Below are 22,041 nucleotides of genomic sequence, written 5' to 3'. Positions count from 1 at the left end.
GTTTCATTTGAACTGAATTTAATCCTGTTCATTTCAGACTGTTTCTCTTGCTCAGAAATACTATCTTGAATTCTAACTCTGTATTCCAGAGTGCTTGGTATAACTTCCAGCCTCATGTCATTTGACAAATTTTTAAGTGTTCTCTTCAGTCAGACATCTAAATAATGAATCAAATTATTAAATTGCACTCAGTCCAGGCCACATCATTCCCCCTCCACCAAGTTCTCTTCCTAATATGACAATAATAAGTACATGTTGAGAGCACAGCTGTCTGAAAAGTGCATTCACCTTATGTTCATTTCATTAGGCCAGTAGTCCTTAGAGGTAGACAACATCACTGAGCAGGTAACATCCCGTGGCTTATTTTTCTGACGGTCCAGATTGGAAGCTCTCCTGGATGATATGCTGCCTATGAGCCCTAGACTGGTGTGGATGACCATACTTCTCCTAAAACTACTTACAGAAATTAACCAAGATATCTTTCTCCTCCTCTTTTCTCCTATGTAGTACAAAAGATAGTTGTCATAGAAGGAAATCAGATCAGTTTGACAGGATGGCGTAGATTGATGTTGGCTATTTCCTTCCATGCTATTATGTTGTATATGCTTGTGAATGGATTGTTTAATCACTTTTTCTAGTGTCTTTCTTGGTAGTAAAATCTAGGAAGTAATTCTTCAGGTTTTTTCCTTTTTCTTGGTTTTGAAAATAAAATTTAAAAATATTTAAAGATATGTTTCCCTTTTCTTGTCCTTGGTGCTTCCTTTGCTGCCCATAGATCTTCAAAAATATTTACTAATGGTTTAAAGATTAATTTGATTAGTTCCTCTATGGGAAATTTTATCAGGCTTCTTTGGATTAAACACATCTTATTTATCTACCATACTTTTCCAAATATGACCTCAGCTCTGAATCCCATAGTTAGAAATACTTGTGTCATAGTGAATGCTCAAGTTAAACTTTCTGGTGAAGGCTAAACCATTGACTACTTGAACCTCCTCTACATTATCTGCTGTTTTTTGTACACTTATTAGAGTTAGCTTGCATACACACTTTCTTATGGCTTGGACTTCATATGTACTTACTGAATCAAGCGAATGTTTTCAACTGTGAGAATTTGAAACTGGATTTTGGTGCTAGATCTAAGGTGTCTTTTGGCCAAGTATTCCTGATTAGTAAAGAGAAACACTGTATTTGACCCTATTATTTCAGTGGCTCCACAACTGGCATGGTAATTTTCAAGTCAGTTGGATTATGATTGTATTTTATAAAATGTTTTTAAAATGTGATCTATGAATCACAGCATCGTGAATTTGTTTAGAAGACAGTTAACTCTTAGGGGACAGAGTTCCTATACTATTTAGCAGTTTAAAGATAATACCTGGTATCCTCAATTTCATGTGGAAATGAGTTGGCAGCCTGTGTAGGTTAAGGCACAAAAATGTAATAGTCTCCTTTTACTCTGACTCTACAAGTTTGTGTGAATCTTCTGCAAGAACCACCTTCAGAAGTTCTGCTGTCTCAAAGATAATGCTTATCATGACATGCACACATGTTTGGAGAGCAGGGAATGGAGTTAAATTTTCTGTACTTTTCCTAAGTAGAGTTGTTTTGAAAAATCAACTGCCCTTTCTGACATGTGAACTATATTATTTAATGATTCCTCTGAAATTACTAGTTCTGCAAAAGAAAATCACAAAGTTTGCAAGATTAGACAAATCAGAAGAAATAAATCATAAAGTGAAAAGGCCATGCTTTTATGTCTAGCCTATAAATGATGCTGCAAATTTTTGTGACCTGGTTTAATGAAAGGGTTAAACAAAGTGTTATACACTGTTTGCTGTCTTCAGGCATTTGTTCTGTATCCATGGACTTATTTTAATGTAAATAGGCACCTCAACAGCTGTGTCCCCTTAAGCGCATTTTATTTAGCAGCTGGGTTATACACGTCACTTGGCAGCCGTGGATTTTCAATTTTTCCCTGTGCCAAGGGGGCAGCTGGAATAATTTGAGTGCTCGTTAATTTGGGAGAAATATGAGCTGTGTAAGTCAGACAACATGAGTCTTCTGTATGGTGTTGTACAAGGATAAGCGGATCAGGGTAGAAGCAATTTGCCCTGTCCCAAGGGGGCCTTCGTTTTTTAATAAGCTGGTTATGAAAATTCTATTTCTTTGCAGTTTAAAGAGTCTAATTAGAGTCTGTAATTTCTCTCATATAACTGGAGTGGATGAAGGTTAACGTTAAGCCTCCAGAGTCTTTTCACATTCATTTACAGACTTAAATCAGGTAATAGTTTGTAGCTAATTAGAAGAGTGTATTAAATATTTAGTTTGACTTTACTGTGAGAACACATGGATGCTGTAAGGCTACAAAAATGATAAAGTAGAGCTTAATTTAATTCTTAATCAAAGATAAACTTGAAATCTGTATAGTAATTTTAATACTGACTGGTACACTATGACAGTTGGAGCAGCAATTGCCTTCAGTTGGTTGAAATGTCAAGATAAAGGAATGTGATGTCTATTTAATGTCCTTGCTTTAACACTGATGGTTCAATCAATTCATGGTGTATATACACAGTGTCTGAAGGATTAAATGTTTTTCAGCATAGCAGACAGTTTTTATGTAAAATCTCATTTATTTTTCTATTCACTAACTCAGCATTTTCAGAAAGATTTTCTTAAAGAAATTGTACTGCTTCTACTCACAGGAAGTCCAACAATAAACACACATTCCTACCAGAGTTTGCCAAACAGTGGGTCTGCTGTTCCATCAGAGCAGTATCTGCATTTGCAGCTTTTGCTTTGGCTGATTGTTGTTTTCAATGAATTAGTAAGGTAATCTTAAAATTCCATGCACAAACTTTTTTCCCTCTTCTTGTAACTAAAGCCTTCTGTTTTATTCTATTATGCTTGTAATTTGCAAAATTCTTTGCATTCTGTGAGTAGACCTCACTACAATTTTCTGTGCTACATTATAAAACTCTTCCTGTTGCTGTTTGGATTTCTAGAACTTGAACCTTTTGCCACTAAAGTGAGTATAAAAACTAACATAAAATTCAATTGTACAGAACCAAACATAGGCTTACAAAGTTGAGCTCAGCACCACATTGACTTTTACCTGAAATGGTTGGTTCAAAGCTCAGGCAGGGATTTACATCTCCTTATAGTGAAGGAAAGCTTTCTCAGGTCAAGTCTGCATGAGAAAAGTCAGGTAGACGTTATCCTGAGTCATGAAATACAGAAGCTCACTTCAACACAGTTCTGTAAAGCTTCCACGAAACAGATCATATTTTATTCAAATGGACATTTTTTAGTAATGCCTTTTGGTCAGAGCAGGAGTGGCTATGGTTCAAATTTTTCTAGCTTTGTTTTACTGATTTTTTTTTTTTTTTTTTTTCCTCATTGCATGTCATTTAGTCTATGAAACAATTTTGTTGATTAAATATATAGTATCCAACTAATGCTACTATCCCATACTATATAAAATGGCATTGCACAGGTGTAGCTGGGTGGACCTACCAGAGAGACCAGAAGGACATTGCATCTGATATCTTTTTCAATTATCCTTCTACAGTTTGACATCTACCAAATCATTTTGCCTTTGGTAACAGAATTTAGTGCTCAGACAACAACTACATTCCGCTGGATTTTAGCTGGTGAAATTTCTAAAGCCTTTTTACAAATTTGTAGAACTGATTCTTATCTCCAGTGAGAATTGTGCATGCTAATTTGTTTGACTATGAGTCCTTGATACTATTGTCTGTTTCTATGTTAATTCCATTGTAGTTTAGACTGGAGTCTCAACTGCTCATCTTCTTCCTAACCTTTCCCACAGTTCCAGTGAGCTGATTTCTTATCCCATAAACTGAGTACAGCTTCCCTTTGTCTTGCCTGAAGGCTCACTTACATCCTCAGCAATTGGTTCTGATAGCAATGAAGTCCCTTGTTCATTTGTGAACAAGGCTGTGGATCTAAAACTGGAGTTATAACGGTGAAATACTTCAAAGTGAAAAGGGAAAAATGCTGATAAAGGGAAGAGATGAACTAATGACTGAGACAAAAATAAAGAAGAAATATACTGTCTATTTGACAGAAAAAAAAAAGACAAAGAGGCATCTGTAACTTCAAAATAGTCAAGATTTCTGGCTATAAGCTTGTTCAGGCCTCAGATTCTTGGCTCGTGATCTGCACCTTTAATCTCAAGTTTCCTCTCTAGCATTTTTTGGATGCTAGAAACTCCATTACAGATTGGTAGAAAATCAGTGATAAAACTTCTAAATATCACCTTATTTTGTTACATTGCTTTCCCAGTTGCCAATTTTTATAAAATGGTTTATGACTGCAATAATCCCCTCAAAATCAGCTGTTATGGGAGATAATAGCCAGTTGTCAGAGCATTAACCACCCTTGACTTCACTTTGGGCCATTACGTAACAAAAGAATGAACTGGTGGTAAGGTTGCCAGGTGTATTAAATTATATGATGAATTATAGAGATTCTGTAGTGGGGATTAGTGTCCAAAAGAGACCAGTGGAGATTGCCAAACCCATTATCTGATAGGACTGCAGGCTGGACAAAATCCCAAGGGTGAAAGGCCAGTGCTTTATCCATTATGTCATCCTCTAATCTGTGTCTGCACCATGCACAGTGAAGTATACTGCAAATGAGTTACCATTGTTCTATGTTACATCTTGGAACTATGCAATAACCGAAGTGGAGACATTGGCATTATTTGGTTACTTAGAATTTAGTCTGATTTTGATTTTTTTTCTCATGGATTCTTCAAAAAATATTAGTTGGTCTACAAGAAAGCTAAGCAGTGTAGCAGCAGAAATTGTATGAGCCTGCTTTTTCCACAGAAGCTTTAGTTAGATCCAAGAAAGTTGGTTACGTCATGGTTTCTGCTCTAATTCCTTCCCCTCCTCTCCATTCAAATTAATTTTTTTAGGCTGCTCTTTTGCATTTTAGGAAGAAAATATCTGTTCTACATTTCAGCAAATCCACCAGCATTTTGAAGAATAACAATAATAGGTATAGTTGAATTATCCCCAAGTACTTCATCTAGGCTTGGCTGTTCATGGTTTGTAATGACTGTTCTGGAATCTTGCATATCAGGACTGGGAACAAAAATTTCTTTAGCTTTTCAGATGAGAGTACAGAACTTGTTCCTAGTTCCAATAAATAGTATCATGTTTTACTTTGAAATAGTAACACTGCTATGATAGAAAACTGATGTTAGGTAGTTTTTGAAAGTTATAAAAGTGTGAGTTAAAATCTTCCTCTCCCTCTATACGATGTATAGTTGAACTCATTGTACCATGGCTGGCTTTACCGGTGGAAGGATATAAAAAGTAGAATAAATAAAATTTTCTAAAACTCAGTAAAATGTTTCTAAAATAGTTCTTCAATAAAAGTGCGTAGCGCATACACAATATTTGGAGGTACTGTATAAAGCTTTTATTGGCACTCCATAGATACATCTGAAATATTTATAACACACTTAACCCATTGGTTTCAAAGTAATTTGTAAAGATGAGAGAAATGTTACAGCTTGTGCTGAAAGCAAAAGTTACAGTGAAAGTAACAAGTTAGTCTGTGGTAATCTTAGGGTTTTTTTCTTTTTAAGTAATCATAGCTTTTTAAAAGAGTCTCTGGGATGTCATTTTCTAGACATGGTCTCACCCAAAGGTTTTATATTCTCAAAATCTGTGAAAATTTTCTTTGCTGAATTAATTGTTAAACTGACAAGAAGAATTTAGTACATTCAAGACATATACCGTTGTATTAAACTTTGTACATTATGGTTGCTTATTTAACATCATTAATACATGCTGCGCACTAAGCAGGAAAGATAAACTAGAAAGTATTAGATGCTTCTCAGACCTATTTTGTTTTGCTGTTAAATGCCAAATCTTAAATGGCTATTTAATACAACCTACTTGCTCTGCCAAATCTTTACAAATAATTCTTTAGTGATAAGCTCTTGCTGTGCCATTTGAAGCTCATCTGCCTGTGAGGGAACTGATCTTGCTCAGTTCTCTGTGACCAATAATTCAGGATGTATAAAGTGGCTAGAACTTGTGTCCCATGTAAAAGGCCTGAGATGTCCCATTCCTTTCAGAACCATGTCAACCATCAATCTCCTTTAGTGAAGCAATAAGCCTTGTGCTAATATGGTGTTGGAATCTTTCTCATCACCTGCTCTGTCCTCGCACAGTGTAAAATAACATAATCTCATTTTCTGCTGCTAACAATATTCCTAAAGTATTGAGTGAATTTTGACAGTGGGAAACTATTCTTCGTACATCTTGAGTTGCATTAAAATTTTCTGAAAATCAACAAAAGATGTCAAGACATTTTTAATGCTAGAAGAAATATCCTCACTTGATATCTCATGTAAAACATGTAGCTTGTTGGGATTATTTAAAAGTGACCCTCAGCAGCCCTACACCTAGAAGGTGGATCTAGAAATGCTCCTTGCAGACAAGTGTGACATAGTAATGCTGTCCCCTGATCACAAGGGGTTAACTGCAGCAGCAATTTCCTTTCTATCTCCACATATTTTCTGAGGTAGGTCTATACAAGGAGCTGTTGGGGATGCGGATGTTTGTGAAAGCAGGGCTTAGCTGCTTGATGGTCCCCAGACAAATTAAATGTTTTTCTTTGTTGCTGTTTTTGCTTACAACATCTTGTTTTTCAGTTAAATACCCCTATTAATTATTGGGGGTTTGTTTTCATTAACTGTCCCATCAGTATTTAGGGTACAATGCACAGTGTTTCGTATGTCACTATAATAGAAAACACTTATAAAATTGTCTGGGTACAGTTTGCAGTTGCAGGAAGGAGAAAATATGAGGAAATGTATAAATGCACACTTTTCCAAAAGAGGTATTTTAAATAACGTAGGAGAAAAATTAACAATGAAGAATCTTTTACTGAATAACTTAATGTTTAAGGATTCAATTTCATGAGGTAATGGCTTCATGGCTTCCTTGCAGAATGCAGTGTCAGTTGAGTCTTTCAGCACCTTATTAGGGTAAAGGTCTCTAACAGGGTAGAAGATACTGTAGCAGTGCTATCTTGCATTGTATCACAGGGCTTTGTAGCCCTCATCAGTAGAATTTCGTGTGCTCATTTATGGAATTTATGCTCTCTTCATGGAATTTCCTGCTAACTTATCAATGTAAATAGATCCTTAACTCATTTTTTCACCACTTCATAATAAAAAAAGAACTAAAATTAAAAAAGCTACGAAGATAGATTCAGAGATAGGGTGAAGTTTCTGGAGTGACCTTGTATTTCTACTGCTCTTTTCCCATGCCTGTTCATTGCCCTGTATGTTATGCCTTTTGCAACAACCAGATATACTGGAGTACACTTGGTACAATTGCTTTATGTGTGTGTAGGTTAAAGTTAGAAGCTATAAAAACTCAAAAATCAATATATTTTACAAATTGAACATTCTTCCCTTTTCAGATTTGGAAAGGTTATTTGTGCAAAGACCTGGGGCCTATTCAGATTTTTTGAATGTGAATCTTGCTGGTCTTGATGAATGGATCCAGTATGACTTTCAAAACCCTTTATGACTGTATCCAGACTGTTCCTCACAGGAAAGTGTGGTGGCTTAATGCCATTTCCTTAACACAGGGACCAACAACAGCATTGATTTCCCCTGTTCCCATTGGTGTCTTCTGAAGTAGATCTGTACAAAAGAATGCTGGAGAGAGAGGAATAGGAGGATGAGATTATGTAAAGAGGAGTCATATTGAAGACCAAGTGGCTTCAGGCACAGTGGCAACAGGCACAATGTAATTTTGGGAGGGAAGCAGTGGAAGTGTAAAACCTCAAGCTTTTTCTAAATTTGGAAGCCAGTTTAGGTTACTTACTTTTGGAGTTGGAAGCTAAAAAGTCAGACCATCAGAAAATTATGAAGCAGCAGGACCCCAAGGAAGAGAAGCCACTTGTTGAGACTTAAAGGATGAAGAGTTTATATGTTTATCTTGGGTAACTATTTTAAGACTATTTCCACTATAACAAAGGGTAAGAAGAAATGGACCATGAAGAATTCATAATCAACAGAAAAAGAAGCTGGTTTGAAGAGACAAGAAATTTACAATGTAAAACTGAAATAGCAAAAGATTAGAATCAGAAGTTTACCCTGGCAAATTAGAATGGGATGTAATTTGTCAACTCTGCCACCAAAATGTACAGCTTCTGAAGTTGACTTTTCCTTTTTTCTTTTTTTGCATTTTATTTTTTTACCTCTTGGTGGATTTTCAAAGAATGGGGAACCTCCCTAATGCTCTTTTTCTGAATAGAAAAATGGATCTGCCTGGAAGGGATGCACATGAGAATTTCCAAATGAACATTTTTCTTCTCACCTGAACCTCTGTTAAGTTTCCCTGTATTCTTCCCATGTGTTCTCTTAGTCATATTCAAAGAGGCTGAACCAGAACTTTGCCTTTTGTTAGTGACAGACTTTGAGAATGTAGCTCTAGGGTTGTATTTAGAGAAGTGGCACCATCTCTTAATGAAAATTATTAATCATTCTGCTCTGCTTTTAATCAAAGATAAATAATATTTTTTTTAATATACTAACCTGTGTAAATGTTCAGTGACTTCCAGATAACACAGGAATATCTTTAGGCAGAGTAGAAAAAGAAATGTCAATACAAAAATGAATTGTCTTCACTTTTCAAATGACAGTGTGCAGCACAGCTTAAAATATGTTAAGGGAGACCAGTGATTTTTCTTTTTCAAAAATTCTATTAACAAGTGCAAGAGACCTAAATAAATGGCAGCCTTTTTCATTATTAGGTTCACAAGATTCAGACAATTGGAGAATTGCTTTTGTGACTCTTGAATTACAGCGTGTAAATCAAATCTAGACCAGCTCTGGTCTCATCTGCTCCTATTGTCATTTTCTTAGCTGTTGATCAAATGAAAATCGAAGTGCTTTGATGAATGCACCATTGACATTGTTGCAAAGACCAGAATGTTAAACCATTTTGGGGGGTGGTCTTTGGGTAGGGTAATACTCAGTTGGAGGATCAAGCATCTTGAACAGGATGGTCACATGCTGTCTAGATGGTAAGGGTCATTGCAACCGTGTTTTCAGCTGTATTGGGTGAGATGCTCTGAAATGCTGTTCTGCTGAATCTTTATTTCCAGCTGGCCTGTGGTTGTGTATCCCTATTCCAGCACAGGAATGATTCATTGCTATTTATTATCTTAAATTATGTACAAAAAATTTCTTATATATCTTAAGTATGTTCAAAAGGTTCTCCTATGTGACTGTTCCTCAGGCTTTCTACAATGATACTATGCAAGTATCTTTTCTCTGTACAGTTTGGTCAATTCTACAGCAGGAATTGCCTGAAAAAGTCTCTGGGATGGCCAGATTCCCCATTCAATTAGCTAATTAACACTTTGAAGTATACAAATAGTGCCTATCAGGTGGTCTAGGCATAACATGAGTTGCCTGGGAAAACATCCAGGACTGTCCCAAATTCCCACCTTGAGAGCTCCTGTAACAATTACGCCACCTCTTTGTGGTGAGGCTGCTTCGGAGTTCAGGCAATCACTTAGTCTCACGTTGATCCATTGTTCCCAATCAGTTCATTCGCTCCTCTGTGTAGAGACTAGCTGGGGTGTTCCTGGACCACCATAACTTATAACTATGGGAACTTGAATTTCATCCCTATATCCCACTTATAACTTAAATTCCATAGCTCTCGCCACAGGACTATTTTTATTTCTTGCTGAGCCAGAAAGGAAAGACTATTTTGCTGAAGGTGTCCATGAAATAGTTTGCAGCTGCAAACAGAGGTCTGCACTGTCAGCTGCAAGCAGAAGTCCCATTTCCCCTCCCACACTGTATTTTAAGTTTCTGGAAATACTATTTTACCAGCTGTTTGGCATGAAGATATGACTTCACAATTCCAGTGTGTAGAATCTTACAGATTGACTCGTCTTGCTTAACATAGATAGAAGAAGGTCCCTATTCTCTTCACTATGCTGCTAGTTAAATGAAGTTTCAGAGGTGAGGACAGTTCAGGGACTGCAGATTAGTCCATGCATAATGGATGAAACCGTTAAGTGGATATTTCAGATGAAGTGGTTAGAACTGAAATAGCTGTCATTTAAATCATCATTCTTAGGTTTCCTCACTAATGGTTGAGTGTATACATCTCTGAGATTTTATGTAAGCTGTCTATCCAGAGTTTAAAGGTTCAACCTTCAGAATATTCCCTAGCTGTAAAAGCAAAAAACTTATTAACAGTACTCTATTGTTTTTCAAAATATGAGGGGATGCAACAAAGAATAAAGAGCAAATCACCTCCGTCACCCAAACTATGATCTGTGCCTAGGTAAGGGAACAAGAGAGTAAAACAAAGAGACTAGAAAAACAGAGAGAAAGCAAGTTAATAATAATAATAATATATGCAGTTAAATATCTACTGTTGATTTACATATTTTACTCAGTGTAAGATTTGTCTGAACTACTGAGCTTGGTTGTTCAATGCGTTAATATGACTTTGTTCCGCTGTGTACATGGGAGTAGTTACCAACACGACTTGTGACAACTGCTGACATGTTGTGCTTCTCACTAGCTCACTATGGACTAGTGGTTTGGACAAGAATCCACAACCTTGCATGTAGAAGCTGACCATCATAAAATACACTGTTGAAATGAGTCTGTTGCTTAATATGGATATGATTCTACAGTTCAGAATCATTTGAGCTTATGCAGCAATCTTTTAGTAAGAATAGTAACTGAATGGAGTGCTGTTTCCCAGAGGTGATCTTTCTAGGTCAGGAATGAGACATAATAACAAGGTAATATATGGGAGGTTTCTATGTCTACTGTTTTAAAGATAATTAAAATATATCAATCGCAACTGGTATTCTTTGCCATTCAACACCCGCTTTAGAAAAATGTAGAAAAATATGAAGTGAGAAAGTCATAAGCTCTTTTAAAGATTCTAGTTCCACTGTCAGTTTCTGTAATGTTATTGTGGAGCTCTCCATTTTCTGTGAACATTGGCTTAAAAAAATAGTAGTCTATTGCACATCTGTAGAAGCTACATACTGTTCAGGAATAGCAACTGTGGTGCCAAAGATTAAAGTTTTTCTCTTGGAGTAAACGTTGCTTTGCATTCAGTGAATCTGACATCATCTACAGTTTTCAGTTTTGTAGATAGGATATAACAATTCAAAACTAGTGTTTCTGCCTGAGAATATTTCCTTTCTCCACAGGTAACAGTTCATGTTAAGCCTTAATTAGTTGATATAATATTTTATAGGTCAGACATTGAATATATTTTGATTCAGGTGTATCTCTCAAATACCTTACAAAACTCTGAAAATTATCCAGAACTGAAAGTTCTCTTTCCATCATGTTTTTTTGCCAGAGAGGTATTTATACCCTCTAATGCACATTCCTTCTCAGATGAAAATGGTCTCTTGATTCAGTCACAGTGCTTGGATATTGAAAGGTGTTTTTCTCATTTGGCTTATACTCAGCCAGAGCATATGTAGACTATGTAAATGTTGTTACTGGATCTGCTGGGACTGGTCCATAACAACTTTGAATTTATTTGGTCTGCCTTGACTAAAATATTCTCTTCATATGGATTCAAGAGAATTTCTAGTGTCCTAATATTAAGTGTTGTACCATAAGATACTGATATAGGTATATCAGTGTATATGTGTATATATATAGTGTATATACTTATTAAAGCTCATCGTTTCTATTGTGTTGTTTTCTTTAAGGTCCAATATAAACCACAGGATGAGACATATTTTATACTTCCTCATCTATTATAAATTATAGAGATTTCAATAATATGCCTCAGTACTATATATATTTATCAGTAGACTACACAATATTAGTGCTATATCTGGATTGTTTAAATAAAATATACATTTCATGTAATCATTTTGCAGAGCAGAACTGCTCTGACACACTTTCCATTCAGTTACTTCAGATACATGAAGAAGAAAATTTGGTGGCCACTGTTAACAGCTTTTACCTAACAACATTTATCTTACATGGTATCTGAGGATATGAATGGGCATTAAATCTGGTACCTAATGTCTACTCAATTTACCACGACAATTTCAGTGGTGCAGTGTGTCCTGTTTGCAGCATACGTGAGCCATCACTGCACAGGTCTTGTCCACGTGCAGGAGTTGAAGTCATTTGAACTTATCATGTTAAATTAATGTAGTATTTCTATAATATTGACTTAGTTATATTTTTATGTGGATGCAGAAAACAGGTATATGACCACAGTGACTTTGTCCCTGTTTATTGATATTATACCAGAAATGGTACCAGCACATCTAGAATTATTACATAAAATACCTATCCAGAATAATAAAACTTGTATAAAAGGTTTGTAGATCCACGTTTGTTTTGAAAAATTTGATTGAAAATGTAGACTTATTCAGGCAGGTTTCAATTCTAATAATTTATTACCTAAGTCATTGCTGTGATCTCTGAAAGCAGAAAATACAGTAAGCATTTGTTTTGTAAAATTATTTCTACAATGAATGGTTAGGCACTCATGAGTGTTTCCCACTGCAAGCTCCCAGTGAATCAAGTTTACACTGGTGGGTTCAATGAACTGATCAAATGAAACTTTTAGAAATAGAGCTATAATCAGAATTGTTTGCCATCAGAGCTGATTTTGAGTATTTTTCTTACTATGCTGAACAATATTCATAATACCTATTAATATATCTTTAAGGTCAATGTAAAAGAAAAACTTCAATGCGTCTGGTGTTATTTTAAACTAAAACAGCTCCCTGTGAACTTACATGGATATTTTCTTATGAAGCTACTGTGAATAATAAGTCATTCTATTAAGTAATGAGCAGTATAGAAATAGCATTTCAAAATTATAGTTTACCTTATATTTGATTTGATAAAAGATTTTATACTTCATGTTGACACTGGTAAATGCCATTTATATAATGCACAGTGAAAAGTGCATAGAGGAAAATACACAACTCATTGGGATAGGGAAGGAAAGCAGCACTTTATAAACCCTGATCACTCATCTTCATTGCTAGCTCTCTATAGTTTTTATTTTTATTTTTTCAAGTAATGCCAAAAAATTATCAGTATTTTTAATGATGCTTAGAATATTTTCTAGTGAAACTGCAAATACCAAGTAAATGATATGTATAAAATGTACTCAGAGAAAAATCATTAAAATCCTTGCAACAGTATCACAGAGGCAGCCCATTTCCTCGTGATGATCTATGATACTCATTTGTTGAAATTTTTTTTTTTGTAGGTTTAATGCAGTTAGTTCGTTGCCTACACCTACTATCATGCTTACTGCTCATTCTTTTAGATAAGGCTGGTGTCCTTTTATTAGAAACACAGTGTAATTTAATTCTTTATAGATTAAAGTAGATCATTAAATATAAATCTCTCGGATGTATTCAGTCTCATCACAGGCTATATTCAAGCATCATTTTCAGGAAGATAAACTGTGACAGTGATTTAGGCTGTATTTTGAGGGTATAAATCTCACTGTGCCCTTTCACGTGTGTTTAGAGAATAAGGGTTTTCTTTATTAATGCTTTTGGTTGCCATCAACAAAGCATAAAAGTACCGTTCTTTTGTTTAATGCTGTGTTCTTGAGAGTTTTAGCGTAGGACTGTGCATACTGTTTGATTCAAATTAATTAACAACATTGCACAATCAATGTGTATACTTTTTAAACTATATAAATCATGATTGAGTTCTATGTACATTTTATATTTGAAAGACTGGGAAAAGTTTTGTGATTGAAATCTGGTCTCTAGGCCTGATAATAATGCAAAACACCATGTATGCCTAGAAACAGGATCTGGCCATTAAGAAAATGGACAAAAGGGCGGTGAGGGAATATAGTATCACAACTGACAGTAAAGAGGGAAACTTTCAAGACAGCATTTTAAAACTTCTGTGAAAAAAACCTGATGGGAACTTAATATAGAGTTGGTATATTCTACAAATAAATTCTTTTGTCTGTGAGAAAAAACTGCTAATTGAAAAAAACTATAAGAAATTTAATTCTTTATTTTTTTAATTGCAAATGAATTAAATGAGAGGTCTTCATAAACTTCTCACATCATGACATTTCTTTCTGTGTAAGTAGCTTTCTGTATAATTTAAGAGTATCTATTTTGTGAATGTGAGATCCAATGTGAGACTCAAGTTATATTGAATATAATGTTTTGGAGCATGTTTTGATGTGTACAGCTTTTTAATGATGATAACAGAGTTTCTGTAAAAAAGTTTGGATAATGACGATTCTACTAAGTATACTGATAAAAAGATAAAAGGATCTGATATGTGGGTTTAGGTATAATTTTTAGTGTTACAATATGGAGTTCATAATTTTCTTTCTTCTCATCCATGATAGCACCATGTTGTCAATTCTCAATTTCCAGTCCTAACTTAATCTATTTGTTTTATGTTAAATCCATAAAATGTAGAACAAGTTTTTTCATTAGAAAATCAGTCAAAGTTTTAATCTCTTATGTAAAATATTACTAATTTCATAGAATCATTTAGATTGGGAGGGACCTCTGAAGATCATCTTGTCCAATCCCCTGCTTAGAGCAGGTGAAGTTAGATCAGGCTGCTCAGGAACTTGTCTAGTCAGCTTTTTAATATCTTGCAGGTTCTGCAGCATCTTTTCAAATATTTTATCACCCTCATGATAAAAATGTTTCTCCTGATATCGAATCAGAATTGTTTAGGACCTCTGACACTTTTTCCTTGCTGTGTTGTCATCTTAGAGTCCACTTTCAAGAAGAGTCTTTCTTTTCCAGTATGTCAGTTTCTGTCTTGTACAGGGGAATCCAAAACTGAGCTCAGTACTCCAGATGTGGTCTTGCAATGGAATAGAGGGGAATAATTACCTTGTATTTCTCTTGCTAATATGGCCCAGTATGGACTTGGCCTCTTTTGCCATGGACAGATCATTAGGGAATGGGAAAATGGGTGTGGAAATTTAGGTAATATGGAATGAGAGGCATAAGCCTTAGCATGGCAAGGGCTACAGTGGGCATGATATGGGCTTTAGCTGCAGCGGTCAGGTGCTATTCCCAGTTCTCTTGCTGGGAGCTTAGTTGGATCAAGTGAGGCTCACTATGCTCCATCTTACCAGATATATCAAATGGTAGATGAAGAAGGTATGGAACTGTGTGGGATTCCTAGATGGACTATGTTGGGTCCCAGGACAGTGATTTCTTTTCTCAGCACACACATGGGTGGTTACAGACCCAACCTCAACAGAGGGGCTGTGAGCGCCATGCAAACTTGTATTAGGTAGAGGAAGCTCTGGACAACATGATCCTTTCCCATTCCCTGTTTATCCACCTAGAACCCACTTAATTGTCTTTGCTGTAGTTTCCCATATATAGAATGGGGTTGAGAACAGAAGGTATAAGGTAGAAAATACTGTCATCTGTGAGGACAAATTTGCAGCTGTTTTCAAGGCTTGTAAAATAATGCAACCCTGAACCTATCTCTATTTGATAAGAAAAAACTGAGAAAATGGTGTGGTAAAGAGAGAAATATTTCATTGGAGATTTTCCATTGCTTTTTAGATGGCAGCTGTCTGAAGCTGCTCAAAAATGCAGGTTTGGATATAAGTATTATAACATGCAACTGTGGAGTCCAGACAAACAAGTGTTGTCATTTAGCATCTATCAAGGCCTACACTGCATCCAGTGTTTCCAAAGTATGCCCTTCTTTTCTGCAAGAAATTTTATCTGGGCAGAATTTTAAGGAAAGCAGCAATTTTCTAGGATTTCTGGACAAAGGTGTCTGTGTGTATGTCTGTGTGCATGCACATGCATACACCAGCTGCACAGCTTTTTGCACAGATATTTCTGTCTGGGACATGTGGCAACCCTGCACATGATTCTGCCATTTATCACTTGACAGCACAAGTGCCACCTGTGGTAGGTGTCTCTGTTGACAAAGATACTGTGTCATACGAACCTGGAAAACTGAAGGGAGTTTGCTTGCCTGTTTGTCTGCTAATTAAGTGCCTCTTCCTCCACATCATATCATAGCAATTTTCAGAATTCATAAGTGCAGAACAGATTTGTCTGAAACATGCAGTTTTACCTTGTACTCCAATGGTTTTAGTTTATTCTCACTTACGCTTTAACTGCTTAACCATAACTTTATTTAAATGTCAGATATTAAAAACTTCCAAAGAGATCAACCATTCTGCTACATAGAACAAATGCCACATTTTGTCATGAAGACATTACTGGCAGAGATTTTTTTTTTAATCTACTGTGCTGTTTAACCAGTAATACTTTCTTTAAAAGGTTCTATCCATATGAATTACACATCTGTATCTGAAGTTCTACTGTGTAAGTTTTAAGCACAGTATTAATTGACTTGATCTTTTGCATTGTACTTCCAGGTTCGTATTTTTACCTATCTGATTGGAAGAGAAGCTGCTTTTGCTGATAACCTGAAGTGGATGGCCTGTGCTAACAAAGGTTAGTTAACCTTCGACTGTGAAAGCCCTGTTTTCAAAACCCTATTACTGAGCCTTCCTGCATATCTGACCCTCTACAGATATGGTGTCACTGACAACTAATCAGAGGATGGGTTGGTTTTTTTTCCAGGAAAGGAAAAGACCTATTTATCTTGTAGCATACAATTTAAAAAGAAAAAAAACCACATATTTGAAATAGAATTGTTTCTTAAAATTTGTATGAAGCTTTTAAAATATGTGATCTTAAATTTTTTGTTCAGAGAACAAACTTTAATTTCAAAACATTTGTTCAAAGCTGTTATTACTCAGAGTTTGGTTCCTAAGAACATTGGGTACAAGTCCTGTTGAGTTAGGCACAGTATATAAAACAGACATCCTGTCCATTGAGAAACTGGCAGTGTAATTGAAAATACAGTTTTACATTCTTTAAGGAAGGATCATTAAAACATGTAAGATGATGAGATGCTACAGTAAAAGGATTGACTAATATAAGTAAGAATGATTCAGAAAAAAACCAAACCCCCTAATTAATCTTCAGGTTTTTCGTTTTCCTTTCCTCTTGGAAAAAAAAACAAACCACCCTGTTCTTTTTTTCCATTGTGCCACATTACATTATGATGAATTGCATCAGGTGCTATCCATTTAGTCATTATTTCTTTAACTACTGTTATGTCCAGCTGATGGAAATTACTCAGTTTGAAGTCTTGTCTTAATCAGCTAATATTACACCATAATTTAGTTTAAATAATAGTATAAGAATCCTTTGAAGCATCTTTTTTGAAGACAATTTAATCAACAAAATCTTTTAGCTTTTTAGCCCAGCTCTACAGATTCATAAAGATCTAAGTACAACATCTCAGAAATTAGGACCAGGCAATGGAGACTGCCTTAGTAGATCATCTGGTCCACATCTTCCTTATTCCCAGAGGGGAAAAAGTGGTCACCTTTGTCATTCTTCAGGACTACTTTTTTCTTTTCAGAGCCATGTTGCTTTGAGTCAGAATCTCACTCATATGAATCAACTAAACAGCTTAATGACTGTTTCTTCTATAAATTTTTTTATCTCAGTTTAATAGTTACAATACCTGCTCTCTGATAGCTTACAATGCAAAAATCTACCTCTAATTGGTAATTAATTTTTTTTTTATGGCTTTGAAAATCACAATTGGAAACAGCATAAGTGATTATGTCAGGCAGTATGGATTTAGATCTTTTTCTTACAGTTTTCAACTACAGCTCATCCATTTTCTTTTAGTGAAATGAAGGATTACAGCAGAACAGATGAGGAGTGTAATAAAGCTGGTCTAAAGATTGGCTGAATGGCTGGACTGCAGTTTACTACTTGCATAGGTGGGCCAAAGTCTGTTGTTGTCACTGAGGGTCAATGACCCTAAAATCAATTTTCCTTGCAGTGATTTTCCCCTTGGAAGCACAACATAGATGAAGGCTGTTTGCAGGGTTTCCAGCTGACTGGACTGTGCACAGCAGCCCGTTCCTTCAAAATAGGTCACAGGGGAAATTCATACCACCTTGCAAAACTTCTTTAGCTTCTAGATTCTGATGGTGAAACCTTGAAAAACCTCAAGCATGTTTTTCTGTTACATTTTTATGTATAAGTAGGGCATATCTAGAGGGAGTCGGCTTAATGAAGCAAAACACCAAACCATTTTAAATACATTAAAACATTCAAGAACCCCAAAGTCCCTCTAGAGCGGTTTGTGAAATTTGCAGTGATTTACTCTTCTGTATCATAAGCAAGTGCACATAAAGGAAAAGAATAAAGATTTATTAAGATTCTGAAGTGAACAAAGGTAAAAGTTTCCTAGTGCTTAGCATGCCAGATTTGAAAATAAGCAGGCGCTACCTTTCCCACAGCTTCTAGAAGCAAGCTGTGAAGATAAAGATGGGAGTTAATGCATTACTAACAAAACAGCCAGGATTAAACATTTTTTTTTTCAGTAAAATTCTCTATTGAATTAGTAATTTGTCAGCCACTGTTTTAATTTTTTTAACAAAAATTTTATTGTGGATCACCACTGTGGTTGGCATATTGTAAGATGGACAAAGGAGAGGATTCATCAGTACAAAGGAGCAGAGTCTGAGAAAGCAATGTAGAGAAAAATGCTTTGCGTATCGGAGGTCTGATAGCAACTCTCTAACTGCCAGCAGAGGACAGATCAGCCCTGAGGCAAATTGTGCCCCAGCTGTAGCAGTTTATAGACTATTGTATTAGCAGAAGAGGGTTGCGTACAGGAAGCCCCAGTCACATCCATTCCCATTATTAGCATGACCCCAGCACCTCATGCGCTGTGGGCTCTCGTGGGGGGTGGCAGGCAGCCAGTTACAGATACTGTTCACCTGCTTGAGAGGCCTCCTAGGTGGGGGATACAGGGGGGGGGTATTCTCCATGGGAGTTTTACAGCTGCAGCAAAACAATGAATTCCCTCCTTAGTCCCTACCCAAAGAGGATTTTTTTAATTCTGGTATTTTATTAGTTGCAAGAATATTGCATCTATTTTGCACAGTGTCCAGAAAACAGAAAGCACTGCACTGCATGTAAAAATCCATTGGAGGCATTTTGAAAAGTTCTGAGTCTAATGGTGGACATTTTGGAGAAAAACAAGCCATCCAAAAACATTGCAAGGACTGTGCAATATGGAAAGGCAGCCCAGTTGCAGAGCATGTGTGTGTCTTAACCACATTATTATACGTATCTTGCACTTGTCATTACCAAATCTTACCCATTTCCTTCACAGATTTTTTTCCTGATGGGGAGGAAAAGAAGTAGCACTGACTGCAAGGGGCTCTAAGGTGGCATAATTCACACACCAGGGAGCTGAGAAGCAGGTGTTAGAATGCAAAAATTTAAGCACGGGTTTGCTGTTATTGCTTGCATGGCCTCAGCAGCTGTGCTCAAGAACTTCAGAACATGACTTTATCTGATTATTAAACCTTGGTATAGGAAGAATAAGGTTTCTAAATCCACGGGGTACCTCTGATCTCTAGACAAGAGATAAACTTAGCAGTGTAGGAAGCTAATTCTTGTGAGGTTTAGCATTTGTTACACATAACTACAAACACATGAATCATCAAAAAGTCTAAATATACAGTGAAAATGAACTAAGAGAATGTTACCTAATGTTGTCCCTAGCTATAGTATAGTAACTTTTGGTAGAGTTTTCCCATTAGGAGAAGATTGAAAAATAAATATTAGAACAAGCATTAAAGATATGGAAATATCATTCACATAGCTTTTGCAATTCCTTTCACTTAGTTGTAAAGAAAGCTAAAACTTAAGGAAAAACAACTTTTTGTAGAAAAAAAGTAAATAGATGAACCATAAATTCACAGAAGATAGGTAACTGGTCACATTACATGAGTCATGGAAACTGTAAAATCATTGTAGATTTTTCTAATGTGAGCTACAAAAGTACAAACGATATTTATAAGTAGATGAAACAAAGAAAATCTTCAATGCAAGAAAGGAACTCTTCCCAGAAATTACAAATGAAACCCACTCCTGAGATCACATTATAAAAAACCTAGAGAGAATCCATATGGTTGTGTCTTATGACACCATCTTCATCTGTTTTGTCTTTTACACTTCTTTAGCAGCAATTTTTACATTTCACTAAACGCAGTTGTTTGAAGCAACCTGATTAAAAGGAATAAAGTTTCTAACACACTCTTTGTTTCAACTTTTCATTAGTTGCCACCTGATATATGAATAAATCTGTGAAACACAGATATGATTTAAAAAATACAATTTTTTCACACTAATCCCTTTTTATTCCACTTCCTAACCTTGACTTCTTTAGCTGTCATACTCACTGGACAAGGAGCACTGCATGGCTAGCCTGCAACTAGCCTGCATGCCAGTATGTGCTGATTTGCCATCTGGCTGCTTCTAAATAGGATGCTCAATGTCACTTCTTTCAATCTCAGGGTAGTCACAAATTTTCACTTGTCTTTGAGACCTTTATTTCTTTGCTAAGTTTATATGAAATTGATTCAGACATACTCACTACCTCTTTTAGTCTTAGAAAATTAGGCTAAAAACTGTTTATTGTGCAGTTTAGAGATATGGTTTGCAAGTACAACAACAAGAATTCTGTAGCATGCTGCCTGGAGAGTTCTGAGTAAGTTGCGATATGACAGTATGCATTCTCAGAAATACTACAAAGAGAAATACCTAATGTAATACACATCCATATGAAGAATACTTACAAATAAGTACTCAAATAGGTGTCTCTGCTCATGTTGGCTGTACCTGTTCAGATGGATCTCTTCTAAATGAAGGAAAAGAAGAAAATAAAATAAAACAAAAATTCAGAATTATCAGTGTCTTGTAACATGTATAAACCTGTGTGGCACAACACTGAAGTGTTTCAGATTGGGTTCTGTTTTCTGTTGTGTTTTTTTTCCTTTCTTTTTGTTTGAGTAATCTAGCTAAATTTTTTCAGTTGAAAAACTGACACAAAAACATTTCAGGAGGCAATCAGAATGCATGCTCATCTTACAGCAAGGTATTCTTTATTTCAAAGGTAATTTATAGGCTGTGATTAAAAAAAAAAAAATGCCAGGCATGGGCATCCAGGAGCTTCTTAAATGAGTCTTTAAGGTTTTGATTTTAATGAAGTATGACATTAAAAAGTGTTAACTAATTGTGATTTCAACCTGTATAGTTAAGAAAATACTGCTTGATTAAAAAAGACCTTTCTATCACCTTAGATACAATACAAATTTTTTCAAGGAGTTAATCTCCTCTGACTTTTCAGGCATTATTTGATATGCTCATATATATATATTAAGTGTTTCAGTGCAGGTGTTGTCCTATTGTTCACTGTACACCACTCAGTGATAGTAGATCTCTGCTCTGACTGTAATTTTGCACACTGTTGTAAGAGAAGTGCAAGTACTGGCATAACAGGCACTGAAAAGTACATGAGCTCAACACAACAAATAAATTTGGAGTGGTGACGTAAGATTGCACAGAAAACACTGAAACAAAACAGTGACTAAGTCTGCTCTTTAAGGACAACTAAAAACTTGTCCATGGGGACAACTGAAAGTATATGATTGATAAAAGGAGAAATGGAGAGATGAATGTATGTGGAGGTCCCTCGCTTTAAATCTTACTACAGAGCAATGAGCAGAGTTTGTGTGCTCTTTCCTTTTAGTGACTTAGTCCTCACTTATGGCCATTGTACACTAGTCTAAGATGGAGGAAGAAAGGCAAAAGGCTGATTGGTCTATTTGTGCTTGTGTCTAATTTTTCTGGATTTCTGAGGTTTTTTTGCTTTTGAGCATGTAACTTGAAACACGTGAACAGTGCTGCATGTGGCCCCTCAATATTGGTTCTCTTTTAAGCTTTCTGAAATGAGACGTACCAAAATTCAGGCAGGTGTACTGAATCGGAAAGTTCTAACAGTCAGACTACAGAGCACCCTTGCAGTCTTGCCAGAATTGGCCCTGTCTACAATAAACACAGCTCAAAAGTGCTTTGCAGCTG

The 22,041-nt window shown here is 35.9% G+C and overlaps 1 protein-coding gene across 1 annotated transcript in view; it reads left to right on the top strand.

Annotated features, from left to right (window-relative positions):
- The window catches only part of CACNA2D3 (calcium voltage-gated channel auxiliary subunit alpha2delta 3), a 468,241-nt gene that overhangs the window by 288,462 nt on the left and 157,738 nt on the right, over positions 1–22,041 (top strand). Inside the window, exon 12 of the mRNA XM_074836249.1 lies at positions 16,452–16,530. Within this exon, the coding sequence (XP_074692350.1) occupies positions 16,452–16,530 (79 nt within the window). The remainder of the gene's footprint in view (positions 1–16,451; positions 16,531–22,041) is intronic.

The sequence above is a fragment of the Strix aluco genome, chromosome 11, assembly GCF_031877795.1.
Source record: "Strix aluco isolate bStrAlu1 chromosome 11, bStrAlu1.hap1, whole genome shotgun sequence".
Classification (NCBI taxonomy): Eukaryota; Metazoa; Chordata; class Aves; order Strigiformes; family Strigidae; genus Strix; species Strix aluco.
This window is presented reverse-complemented; position numbering and strand designations above follow the sequence as displayed.